Source organism: Dryobates pubescens, chromosome 13, assembly GCF_014839835.1.
Source record: "Dryobates pubescens isolate bDryPub1 chromosome 13, bDryPub1.pri, whole genome shotgun sequence".
Lineage (NCBI taxonomy): Eukaryota > Metazoa > Chordata > Aves > Piciformes > Picidae > Dryobates > Dryobates pubescens.
The window spans coordinates 1,394,706-1,407,888 of NC_071624.1; the positions used below are offsets into that span (position 1 = coordinate 1,394,706).

At 58.8% G+C, this 13,183-nt stretch overlaps 1 protein-coding gene across 1 annotated transcript in view; it reads right to left on the minus strand.

Annotated features, from left to right (window-relative positions):
* Positions 1-1,559: 1,559 nt before the first annotated feature.
* Positions 1,560-13,183, minus strand: part of VPS8 (VPS8 subunit of CORVET complex) — a 71,041-nt gene continuing 59,417 nt past the window's right edge. Inside the window, exons 43-47 of the mRNA XM_054166471.1 lie at positions 11,759-11,839; positions 10,996-11,165; positions 10,201-10,369; positions 2,415-2,492; positions 1,560-2,254 (exon numbers count right to left, since the gene is read on the minus strand). Of these exons, the coding sequence (XP_054022446.1) occupies positions 2,111-2,254; positions 2,415-2,492; positions 10,201-10,369; positions 10,996-11,165; positions 11,759-11,839 (642 nt within the window). The 3' untranslated portion in view covers positions 1,560-2,110. The remainder of the gene's footprint in view (positions 2,255-2,414; positions 2,493-10,200; positions 10,370-10,995; positions 11,166-11,758; positions 11,840-13,183) is intronic.

Genomic DNA, 13,183 nt, shown 5'->3' on the forward strand with positions numbered 1-13,183 from the left:
TTCTCCCCATGCCCCATCACACCCCCAGCTCAGAAACAGCCCCCCCCACAGCCCTGGTTCCTTTGTTGTGCTGCAAGAGACGTGCCCTGGGCTCCTGCTCCAGGCAGGCAGGAGGAGGCTGTGTTCATGTCCTCTGGAATAAAATGCTGAACGACTCACCTGGCTGGTCCTGCTCTCTGCATCCACACCACAGAAACGTCTGCCAGTGCCAGCAGAATCCCTCACAGGCAGGCAGAACACCTCACCCCCTGCCCAGTGCTGGGCAGAGAAACAGAATATCCAGGGGAGTGCACCAGGCCCCCCAGGGCTGGCCACTGGCTAAGTACTGGGGCTGGTGGGCAGCCACACGGCCCAGGTCTCACTGGTCTGGAGAACTGCCCCACTCCTGGCAGGGAAGCGCTGCAGGCCCAGGCTGCTGCTGTCTGGCAGAGCTCACACCTTGCAGTAGGCTGGAAGGGACCCTCCAAGGGCATCCTGTCCAACCCCTGCAGCCCCAGGGACCCCTCCAGGCTGAGCTTGGATGGCTGCAGGGATGGAGCCTCAGCCCCCTCCCTGGGCAGCCTGTGCCAGGCTCTCCCCAGCCTCCCTGTGCAGAGCTTCCTCCTGGTGTCCAACCTGACCCTGCCCTGCTCCAGTTCCAAACCACTGCCCCTGGTCCTGTCCCAAACCACTGCCCCTGGTCCTGTCCCCCCAGCCCCTTCTGAGCAGTCCCTGCCCAGCCTGCCTGCAGGTCCCCTGCAGAGACTGAAATGCAGCTCTGAGGTCTCTCTGGAGCCTTCTCTTTAGGCTGAACAGCCCCAGTTCAGCTGGCTGCAGCCCCCTGACTCTCCTCTGTCCAGGTTCACCTGTGGCTGCAGACTGGCACCATTCTGAGGCCCCATCCTGTAGTTCTTCAGAGGGAAGAAGGGCAGCACGCTGGGCATGCCAGGCCCCAGGGTGCACAGCCACTGCCCTTGTGCTCCTGGGACAGCAGCACTGCCCTGTGTGCCACCTTTCAATGTGAGCTCTGCAGGGACCAGCCACCAGCTCTGGGCATCACTGCTGGGTGTGGAGGGCAACATCCACCTGGTGCTGTGCTCTTCCTGGCACCCCAAAACACCCAAGGGGGATGGCAAAATGAACAGGGCAAGGTAACACTCACCAGAGCACTACCACACAAGGCGAGGGGAGGGTCTGGAGGGTGTTCCACAGGCCAGAGGGGACAGCAGAGAACCACCACTGCAGGTGAGTGAGCAGGGATGGAGGAGCCACCAGGAGGGCAGACTGCCCAGCATGGCACTGCAACACACTGGGTTGAGCTTAGGAGTGCCAGACCTCTCTGATCATCAGTGGGCATCTCACAAACCCTCTCCCTGCTGCAGCCCCACCAGGCCTGCAGCACATTGCTTACACACCCGCCCCAGCACGGGCACAAGGCAGGAGGGGAGGTCTGTGCTTCCCCCTGCTGACAAGGTGCACTCTGGCAGAGTGCAGTGGCAGCTGCCAGCAGCCAGCTGTGCTGCCAGCACCCCTTGCCCGCTGCCCATGTGCACAGCTCACCCAGGATACTTCCACCAGGGACCTTTTTAATGGCAGTCTGCAGGAGCAGGCCGTGTGCAGGGCACTCTGCTCTCCTCTGTTCTGTACTCTTCAGCCTCTTCCAGGTTTGCCTCTTCCGTGCCCTCAGCCCCCATGGCTGCTGCCCCGAGACCAAGGGCTGGGCCTTGGCAGGGGGACTGCTTTTTCTAGCAGCTAAAGCTCAGCTGTGGTACCCAGCCACCCACCCACCAACACAGCAGCCTCAGAGATGGGCTCTGGGCAGCCCCAGGCCACACTGCTCCAGTGGGGCACAGCCCCCCCACTTGTTTGGCAAAGCCTCCACCAGTGGTGTGAGCCTGCAGGTCAGATCAGTGCAGGTGGCCCAGAGCTGTGGCACCTTTGGGTTTGCCTCCAGAGTTCATGGCTGCCCCACAGCTACCTTGGGTCAGTGAGAGGTGGTGGCAGGGCTGGGACATCACCCACAGCTACGAGCCCTCCGGCAGCCAGCCGGAGCCAGCGTGGCACAGCCCAGGGAAGGCAGCGTGCAGGGGAGGAGGCAGCCGTGGCCCTGCTCAGGCTGCAGGCAGCAGCATTAGTCCTCAGCCAGGGGAGGGGGAGCCAGGTGGAGCTGGAAGTTCTCGTTCTGGAAGACACTGCTGGTGGCCAGGTCCCCGTGGGAAATGCTGAAGGGCTTCTCACTGCCATGGCCACGAGAGAGCTCTGTCAGCAGAGCCAGCTGCAAGGCAAAACCCAGACAGCATCACCCACAGAACACAGCTCCACAGTCACAGAGCACAGCTGGCTGCCAGGGACCAAAGCCCCATGCTGCCAGTGCCAGTGTCTGGCTGGACCACTGCCCCCCAGCCTGAAGCAGACAGGGCCCAGGGGGGACATACCCTGGAGGCGCCGCGGTTGAGCCGGCAGAGCTGGTCAAAGGCTTGGAGCTGCTGAGGGTCCAACGCCTCGGAGCTCGCCTGGGAAAGAGGGAGGAGGTTACAGACAGCACACAGCATGCTCAGGCACACACAGGTCCAGCCCTGCTCCTGTCCTCGGGCCTGGAGCAGCTGCTCCACAGCTTCTTCAGGGGCTTCCTTTGCTGTCTTTCCTCTGGCTTGCAGCCAATGTGTGCCAGCCTTTGTTTGGGGGAAAACCAGAGAGCCCATCTGAGATCCTGTAGCTAATGGCAGACAAACAGAACTGAGCTACAGAGAAGAGAGACAGGAGAGGCAGAGAAAGAAAAAAAGGGGGGGGGAAGATGGAGGGGAAAGAAAAAAAGGGTGGGAGGGAAGGAAAAGGGGAGGGGAAAAAAAGAGGGAGGAAAAGAAAAAGGCAGGGGGAAGAAAAAGGGAAGGGGAAAGAAAATGAGAGGGGAGAAGAAAAAAGGAGAAAAGAAGAGGCACAAAGAGAGAAGGCAAAGGATGGGGAAACTGCCCTGCAGCCAGTGGGGAGGAGCAGCCCCTGCCAGGCTCTCCCCAGGCAGCAGCTCCCCCAGGCTGCCCTCATCCTCTCCCAAAGGTCTCTCCTCCAGCAGCCCTGCCCAGGCTCTGTGCTGGGCCCCTGCTCTCCCCAGTAAGCTGCTACAGGCTAGAAGGTGGGAAGTGAGGGGTGAAGGGGGGGTAGAAGGGGACTCAGAGCAGAGCCTGGGGGCTGCCCAGCACTGCAGCACTAAGGCATTACCCCAGCAGTGGTGCTGGGGCAGTTACAGAGCTGTGGGTGAGGGCAGCCAGCTGCAGAGAGAGAGCCCAGAGCCTGCAGCAGGAGCACTAATGCAAGGGCTGCATGCGTGCTCCAGCTGCTGCCAAAGGCAGCATCCCCACGCCGCAGGGACAGCAGCGCAGCTCCTCCCAGGCCTGTTCCACCTCATCACACCGCAGCCTCTCTCCCCTGAACGCTGCTGCTCACATCCCAAAGGAGAGAGCAGCACCAGGGAGCCGCGAGAGGAGCCTGGGAGGACGCCCCCTCCTGAGCAGCAGCCTGGCACTGCGGTGCCTGGGGGTCTGTCTCTCAGGAGCCGTCGGTGCTCACCCTCAAACACTGCCCCCAGAAGGCACTGCCCAAGGGCTGCTGCCCCCGAGTGCTGCAGCCCTGCCGGGGGGGCTGACATTGCACCCCCTTGAGACTCTGGCAACAGATCAGGCCCAACATGGAGACCCCCAGAATCATTAAGCCCTGCAAGCTCCCTGAGGCTGCCTGTCAGCCCAGCAGCACCACGGCCACCAGCCCTCGTGCCCAGGTGCCAGGCCGGGCGGCGACTCTGCCCGCACAGGCGCTGCCAAGGCTGCCGCAGCTCCTCCTCCCTTGGAAACACCAAAGCACAGCCCAAGGAAAAGCTGCCCTGCACAGCTGCTGTGGCACAGGCGGTCAAGGACCAGGACAATGCCACACAGTTGGCCTCCCCTCCTCTGCTGGCTGCCCAGCAGGCGTGCGGAGCCATCCGCCCGCCCGGGCTGCAGGCTGCTGCGGGGCTGCAGGCAGCTCCTTGTTGCCATGGGAACACTGCTGCCAGGCCTTCTCCTGTCCAACCCTGTCACTAAAGGCATCTTTGCACTCAGGGGCTGCAGGGAGACTCTCAGAGTCCTTCACCAGCCTCAGGCACCTGTGGCACGCAGTCAGCTCACTCCCTGCTCCCAGTGCTGCTGCAGGGCCAGGCAGCTCGGGACTGCCTAGCTCAGAACAGAGCGGTTCGGTACCCCCGAGACCTCCCAAGCCAAGCCCTAAGTCCCTTTGGAGGGAACTGATGCAGGACCCAAGAGACAACTTCCCTGCTTGAGGAGCTTGGCCAGCAGGAAGGAGAACTCCTTTTTGGTTTCCAGGTCTCGCAGAGCACTGCTGGAATGCTGATCCCTGCTGCGTATTTTGCTTGCACACATTCCACCCCCTCTGGTAGTCCCCACACAGCCCTCCTGAGCCTGCAATTATCTCTCATTTACAGCTACAGAATCCACCAGCAGCCAGTGCCTAAGCAAAGCAGATCCCAGAGCATCTGGAGGCAGAGGCACCACCGACAGTCATGCCAAGAGATCCACCTAAATGCTGCCTCCCAAAGCCAGGCCTTCCACAAACACATTCCGAGGTCAGTCAGAGCATTCAGCACCACCCTGCCCCAGGAGATGCATTTTTCCTGCTCTCCCAGGTGAAGCTGCCCTTCTTCCACCCCTGCAGCTGGACACTTGAGGTCCTTAAGGGATCCCAGATGAGCTGAACCAGGGCTGGGCCAGTTCTTGTAAACCTGAGGCAAGCTCTTCCACAGGGTAAGGACCAGCTGTGTTCACAGCACTTCCAGGCCCTGCCAGCTCCTGCTTGGGTGCAGCAGCAGCTGGTACCTCAGGGGGAGGCAAGAGCAGGCAAACCAGGCCCTGCTGCCTGCATGTAACCAGAAGCACTGCCCCAGCAGTGCCCAGCACAGAGCAGCCTCCCTCAGCAGCAGTGATCTGCCATCCTGGTCTGCACCCCAGCCCTGGCTCTCAGCTCCTCAGGAGCAGGCTGGCAGGGGCAGATGTCTCTTGGCTGCAGCTGAACCTAGCTGAACTGCAGGAGCAAGCTCCCCTCTGCCAGCTGGGATGCCTGGCAGCTTCAGCTTCCAGCAGGCACTGCTGCAACACTCCCTTGGCCTCCCACTGCTGCCTGCCAGCGCAGGGGGAACGCTGCTCAGGGTTCATCAGCCCAGCACCAGGACCAGACCCCCCTGCACAGCAGGGCTCAGCAGGTGAGGCACCTGGAATGCAGCAGGCTTGGGGGGAAGGCTGGCAGCACCTGGAGATGAGAGCTGGGCTCAGTTCAGCACCCAGAATCACCACTCTTGAGGGCAAATAGCTCCTGAGGATGAGCTGGAGAGCACCATGGCTTTCAACTCACTCTCTTGAAATCTGTTGTGTGTTCTCAGGTGTGCCAGGGGGCTTGGACCAGCTGAGCTCTAGAGGTCTCTCCAATGCCATGGTGCCAGTCCTTTACACCTGCTAGCTAGGACTCCACACTCTGATTTCTTCTCACTGAACCCCTTTTGTTTCCAAAGCTTGGGACAACAGGACGTGGCAGAGTGCAGCTGTGCTGCTGCTGAGCCAAGGGTACAGATTGTCCTCATGTGGACTTCCTGTGCATTGCTCAGGCAGTTATGGAATCTGCAGCCAAAGCCAACTCCAGAGCTAAGGAACTGAGCAGCTGCCCAGGCAGCAGGAGCAGGGCAGGGACTGTGCCCAGCACTGCTGAGGCCACATCTCAAACACTGGGTTCAGTTTCCCACTCCAAGAAGGACATTGAGGAGCTGGAGCAGGGCCAGAGAAGGGCAGCAGAGCTGGGGAAGGGTCTGGGGAACAGGGCTGGGGAGGAGCAGCTGAGGGCCCTGGGGGTGTTCAGCCTGGAGCAGAGGAGGCTGAGGGAGACCTCATTGCTCTCTGCAGCTCCTGAGAGGAGGCTGCAGCCAGCTGGGGGCTGGGCTCTGCTCCCTGGGAGGATCTCCAGAGGTCCCTTCCAACACCACCATTTCATGATTCTAAGGTAGCAACAGCTCACAGGCAGAAGCTGGCCAGGGAGCTGGGGGCTGGATGAAGGCTGTCACAAAGAGGGATGCTGGGGGCAGGCTGCAGCACAGAGCTTAAAGGTAGAGTCTGACAAACTGGATTAACTGTGGATCGAGTTCATTGTCCATCCTGGTGTAGCCTGACAGGATTACACTCCTGAATGAAACACACTTGCCATCTGGACAGCCCTGAGCACAGTGCCCTCCCAGCTCTCAGCCACAGAGCTGGCAGAGCATGGCACCTGAGGGCTTCGTGGTGTTCCCTGCAGAGCCTGCAGCCCCAGAGCCAAGACTCTGCCTCTCCCCAGCCCCTGTTGCAGAGGCTGGCATGGAAGGCACAAACCAGCCCCCTGCAAGGAGGCACACTGCTTGTGGGGATCAGTAACTCGGGCATCAGGAGCCCCTCACTCACATTCAGGCAGGAGCCTAACACACCTCAGCCACCTTCAAACATCACAGTGCCCAAACCAGCACTGCCAGCTTTAAATGGGACTGAGCCCCAGCACACACACAGCCCCCCTTGCTTTCACAGTCTCACACAATGCTAGGGCTTAGAAGGGACCTCTGAAGGTCATCTAATCCACCCCCCCTGCCAGAGCAGGATGACCCAGAGTGAGTCACACAGGAACAAATCCAGGCAGGTTTGGAATGCCTCCAAAGGAGACTGCACAACCTCTCTGGGCAGCCTGCTCCAGGGCTCTGCCGCTCTCAAAGGGAAGAAATTTGTCCTTACATTTACACAGAGCCTCCTGTGCTCCACTTTGTGTCCACTGCCCCTTGTCCTGTCACTGGACACCACTGAGAAGAGTCTGGCTCCATCCTCCTGGTTCTCAGCCACTGAGATCCCCTTCAGCCTCCTCTGCCCCAGGCTAACCACCCCCAGCTCTCAGCCTCTCCTCGGATCAGAGCTGCTCCAGGCCCCTCAGCAGCTCAGTGGCTCTGTGCTGGACTCTCTCCAGCAGTTCCTTGTCCCTCTGGAACTGGAGAGCCCAGGACTGGATGCAGCATTGCAGGTGAGGACTCAGCAGAGCAGGAGGAGAAGCTCCCTTGAGCTGCTGGCCACACTCATGTATGGCATGATGCAAGGTCAGGAGGACACAAAGAGGATCAGTGCAGAGCCAGAAGATGACCCCTGGGGAGACAGCCAGGCTCAGGGCTAACAGAGCACCAAAGGCCTTGTGGCCTTCTCTCCCCATTCCCCATGGCTGGGGCAGGTCAGGAAGTGCCATCCCCAGCCCCCACCAGGGTGCAGCTTGTGGCCTCTCCCCCTCCCCAGTTTCCAGGCAGCTTATACAGAGGCCAAGCACACCAAGCAGGGCCAGAGCCAGCAGAGCCTGCTGGGCTGTCAGCTCCCATCTGACTCAGTGCCACTGCACAGCACAAGCTGGCAGCCTCTGCTCCAGCAGAGCAGAATGGGTGCTGTGGAACAACCTCCAGATGCTCAGTGGCATTTCTCAGTAGGAATCTGCCTGCTAAGAAAATAAATACCTAAGCTGCAGCTCACTGTGGGAAAAGCACTCAGCACAGGGGACTCTGCCAAGGGACACACAAAGTTTTCAGGGTCTTCAAAGTGGTTGCAAAAAAAAACCCCTCCTTCTGCACAGGCCATCCTCCAAATGCCATGGAAGCTTTGGAGCTGCCTCTCCAGGGGGTAGGGAAGGCAGGGCTGGAAGCAGCACTGCCTTAGTGTCACTTTCCTCTGGGATTTTCTGTTCCAGCTTGGCAGAGGCACCAGCTGGAAGGAAGGAAGCAAGAGCAGCCTGAGAGCTAGAGCCTGGGGGCTGCCTGCTGCCAGTGCAGGGAGAGGGAAAGCAGAGAAGCTTTCACCAGGCAGCTGCAGCACCAAAGGGCTGAACAAACCTTGTGAGAGAAAGAAATCCCTCCTGCCCCTGGGCAGCACCAGAGCCCCATGACCACAGCTGTCTTGGAGCCAGAGGAACCCCACAGGAGCACAAGGATGTGGCTCAGAGCTGGGGGCAGCCACTGGAGCCAGGCAATAGCCATAGCCATCACTTTACGGCCCCAGTGCTACCCCAGAAGAGGTCTGCTCTGTGGGGCAGCCCTCTGCCTGGCCAGAGGAACCATCACCTCATGGGGTCAGTGAACAGCACTGAGCAGCAGCTGGTGAGCAAAGAAGGTCCCTGGAGAAGCTGGGGGTCTGACAGCCTTGTGCCAAGTCAAAACAGCTGCAGCTCTCTAGGGCCCTGCCACACACCAGTGTAAGCACAGGCAAGGACAGCACTTCAGCAGCACCATCTAAATGTATGAGGAACATCCCAAACTTGCAGGGTATCTGAGGCACCAGAAGGAAGAGGTGGGGGGGCTGGAAGTAGTGCTGGGGCTCTGCTGAGCCAGAGCCAAGCTCTGCTGGGCTGGCTGGGTGCACAGCAGGGAGCCAAGGGCTTCTCTGCCAGGAGCACATGGCAAGCAGCAGGGAAGCACCCAGCCCCCTCAGATGGTCTGGCATGGACAGCTGCCAGCTAGTGAGAGATGATCCAAGCTGCAAGCCCTTCTCTTGCACATCCAGTGCCTGCACATCTCCTGTGAGTCCCAGCCAGCCCCCCACTTTTATTGATGGATCAGGGAAGGCTACAAGAGCTGGGGCTGTTCAACCTGGAGAAGAGAAGGCTCCAGGGAGACCTCAGAGCAGCTTCCAGTAGCTGAAGGGGCTCCAGGAGAACTGGGGATGCTTTTCACAGAGGAGGAAGAAATTGTTGAGAGTGAGGGTGGGGAGAGCCTGGCACAGGCTGCCCAGGGAGGCTGTGGCTGCCTCCTCCAGTGTTGAAGGCCAGGCTGGATGAGGCCCTGAGCAGCCTGGGCTGGTGGGAGGTGTCCCTGCCCATGGCAGGGGCTTGGAGCTGGATGACCTTTAAAGACCCTTCCAATCCAACCCATTCTCTGAGTCTTCTCCTCCTGGCCCAGATCACTCCTGTGGAGCATCTTCCACTTCCTTCTGCCATAGGTTATGTGCAGACTGGTGTGACAGGGCAGACAGGGAAGGGCTCCAAGAGAGCAGCTTGTGAGAAGTGCAGTGATGCCCACATTCCCAGGCACTGGTATGAAATGTCAGGCACTTCAATGGTGACTGCAGCTCAGCAGCTACCTTTGCCTGGAGCTGTTGGAGCTGTCAGGCTGATTTCACACACAACTGTGGAGCAAAACTGCAGAGGGGGAAATGTGGGGCTGCTGGCCCTGGGCAAGCACAGAGCCAGGGTCCAGGCTGCACGGAAGCAGGCTGCTGGGACACGAGGTGCTGAGCTTTTCAGCAGGCTGCTGGGACCACAGCTGACTCACAAGCTCCTGGGCAAGCTTCTCTCTGTCACCACATCAGGGACTCACCCAGTCTGACTGCAAGGATGGTATTGTGCTCCCTGCACTCCTCAGGGACTCCCTTCCCCACACAGCTCCCTTCCAGCAGGAAGATGTTTTTGTTCATACAGAAGCTGCTGGAAGATGCCCAATGCTGTCAGCTGCCTTTGGATGGGAACTGATGTGGCAGAAATGGAAATGATCTGCTAGAAGAAAACCAAAGCAGCACTGCAGAAGTGCAAGGCAAGATTGAATGGCTCTGGTTTGGCAAGGGGAAAAACACCGCCCTGTGTGCAGCGAGGAGCAAACCCCCATCAGGGGTCACCGTGGGCAGCAGCTCTAGCTCCTCATGCAGGGCTGGCTGTCAGGATGAAGGTGCCAGGCTCTCTTCAGGGGTGCCCAGTGACAGGAGAAGGAACTATGGATGCTGGCAAGAACACAAGAGGTGCCACCTCAGCATGAGGAGAAGTTTCTTTGGTGTGAGGGTGCTGGACTGGAGCAGGCTGCCCAGAGAGGTTGTGGAGTCTCCTCTGGAGCCTTTCCAACCCTCCTGGATGAGTTCTGGGTGCCCTGCCCTGGGTGCCCTGCCCTGGCAGGAGCTCGGACTGGATGATCTCCAGAGGTCCCTTCCAGCCCCTGCCAGGCTGTGATTCCCCTCTTGCTGGCAAGGAGCTCCCAGACCTTCTGGATGAACACAATTCTGAGCCCCACAGGGCATTGACACGTGCTCAGTCAGCTCTGATACTGCTGCCTGAGACAGCTGCAGCATGGTTTGTCTGGAAGCAAAGGCCCAAGAGGGAGCAAAGAGATGAAGTCTCTAAGCACTGCTTGAAGAGAAGCCACCTGACAAAGCTTACCTGTACCAAGGATGCTGCACTGCCTTTTCTCAGCTCGGAGAAGCTCTCGCTCAGCTTTGCTCCCTTGTTGCTTGAGTTGCATTTGTAGCACATCCACCTCATCAGGCCCTTAGCTACTGTCCCACACTCTTTACTCAGCAGGCACAGTGAATGGTACAAGTGGCCACAGCTGTGGAGAGAAGAATTCTGCTGGGTGCTGGAGAGCACAGTCACAGCCTGACAGCTCTGACCCTTGGAGGGACAGTATTGGGCAGTAAAACCAAGGCTGCTTCTCTGCAAGCACAGCTCAGCAGTGGGTGTGCTCCCTTCCTACCTCCACACCCTCCTGCAGCCTCCCCAGACTCCAGAGAACAACAGCAGATGTCCTCTTTCTGAGCCAGGTCAGAACAGTTCTCATCAGCTTGTCCTAAGAGCCACCTGGCCACAGCCAGGGCAACAGGGCTGCCACCAGAGCACACGGTGAGGGCTGCTGGAGGTCTGGGATGTACAACCCCAGGGTGCTGCACCTGCACCAGTGCAGAGCAGGCAGACATGCTGGCATGCTCAGCAGCTCTCAGGACTCAAGGCCACTCTCTGCAGCAGAGGCAGAGAAGGAGGATGACTCTGAGAGGGCTGATGAGCCAGCCCAGCAAGGTAGCAGGGACACAGGGATGTGTCTGCTCAGCTGTGCAGGTCTCAGAGCAGAGCTTTTTCGTTTGGTTTGGCTTCAGTTTGGGGATCTGGGGTTGGTTGGTTTGTTTCTCCTTTTAAAATCACTGCCACAAGTGCAGCTGTGCCCCTGCCCCTTAACTGTACCTGAACACAATGATTTCATCAGCAGTTTCTTGCCTCCTCTTGTACTGCTGCAGACAAATGCAGCAGTAATCCTGCTTCGGGGTAAGCCCTCTAGTGACAGAAGCTCTCAGGTTACACAGGGACCAGTGGAGATCATGGTTCAGAAGGCTGGTAGTTGTCTCCAGAAGGGTCTGTGTGGAAGACAACAGGCAGAGGAACCAGCTCACCTCATCATCCACAGGCTGCAGAAACTCCCTGCAGATCAATTCTGCAGAACACCAGCTGGGCAGGGCTTGCACTGGATCATCTCCAGAGGTCCCTTCCAACCCCTGCCACTCTGTGATTCTGTGACAACAAAGCCTGGAGACTGCCTGCAGTCTGGCACTGGACAGAGGCAGGAGTGAGATACAGCTGCCATGTCCTCAGGTGACAAAAGCACTGCAGCATCACCACGGGGAAGAGGCAGAAGAGGTCACTCATTTAGAAAGCCCTTCTTTAAACCTCCACCAGAAGTCCAAAGATGCTGGGCTTGTGCCTTTGAATGCCCAGCTGCAGGGTGAGCTGGAGAGGAGCAGCACCCTGAACACTGCTGAGCCCCAGCCACGCTGCCCACAGCCCCGCCAGTGCCTTCCCTGGCCATCTGTGAGCAACACAAACTCATCCCCTCCCTGCTCCAGGCACACCCCAACCACTGCATCCCAGCAGAGGGAGATGGCAAAGCAGAGGGAGCAGCAGCCTGGCCAGCTGGCAGCACTGCCTCTGCCAGAGCAGGGAGGCAGCTTACTTGCTCATAGTTAAAGGTGTCCAGCATTCCCAGGACGAGGCCTTGAATGTCTCCAAGTTTCCCTCTTCCATAAACTGGATCCTGCAGGAAGAAAAGAAGAGCTGCAGCTGAATCCCAGGATGTGACCACCCAGGCTTCTACAAGTCCTTTCTCTTTCGCTTCCCAGGGGTACTGCAAATGGAAGGCTTAGATTTAAAGGTGCTGCAGATGCACAAGGACAGCAGAACCATGGAGGAGAAAATTGGTAATGAGCAAAACCGAGGAGCTGACAACATCCACTGATTACTGACAGCATCAACAGTCATTCATTACTGAATACTACACTAATTGCTGTGCCTGGGTCAAAAGGCTTCAGAAGTGACCTTGGGCATTTCATTCAGGAGATGCAGGAGCAGAGTGGAGACTGCATGTGAGGAATGGAGAGGAAAGCAGCAGAGAGCAGCCTGCAGTGGCACAGGAGGCATCAGCTGGCACTTGCCACCAACTGCTCCAGGGGCCTGCAGGGAGCTGCTGGAGTCCCCACCCCTGGAGGTGCTCAAAAGCCCTGGCTGTGGTGCTGAGGGACATGGTGCAGTGGCTCAGCAGCAGTGGGGGGCTGTGAGCTCTGGGAGTGTTTGGACTTGGTGATCTCAAAGGTCTCTTCCAACCCAACAGCTCTATGGTTCCATGACCTGGCCTGACCACAGGCACCAGTGTGCCTCACTGATGCCAGTCTGGGGAGGGGCACAGAAACAGAACTGCTGCTGGGCTGCACAGTCTGCATCCCACCACCACAGCAGAAGAATTTGTTCCTACTATCCAACCTGAATCTCCCCTCCAGCTTGAGGCCATCTCCTTTTGTCCTGTCACTTGGTGCAAGTGAGAAGAGCCCAACCCCCACCTGGCTCCAGCCTCCTTTGGGGGAGCTGTAGAGAGCAAGGAGCTCTCCCCTCAGCCTCTCCTGAAGGAACCTCAGCTCTCCTCAGCCCCGTGTTCAAGGCCTTTCACCAGCTTGGCTGCTCTTTGGCCATGCTCCAGCACCTCCCTGTCCCTGCAGCGAGGGGTCCGAAGCTGAACAGCCTTCAGGAAAGCCTCAGAGGAGCACAGGGGAGGTCAGCTCTGTGCAGTACACATCCCAGGGACTGACAGCCCCTGACTTGGCCTGGAAGAATCCGGTTTGCCCTGCTGGGAGGCAGTGGAAGGACACTGGGAGGAGCCTGCCAGAAACCCAGAGAAGCTTACTGGTGGCATGGGCAAAGACACCGGCAGAAAATGCACCGGCAAGAGACAGAGAGGAAACTGACCTAGAGAGAAGAAAAACAATGCAGACACAAGGGAGACTGGGAGGGAAAGCAGGGACTGGGTGCACAGCTGTGGAGGAGAGGAGTGAGGAAAGCGGCAGGAGCAAGGCTGATGCCCTGCTGGGACTGGGAGCGAAAGAGAGAA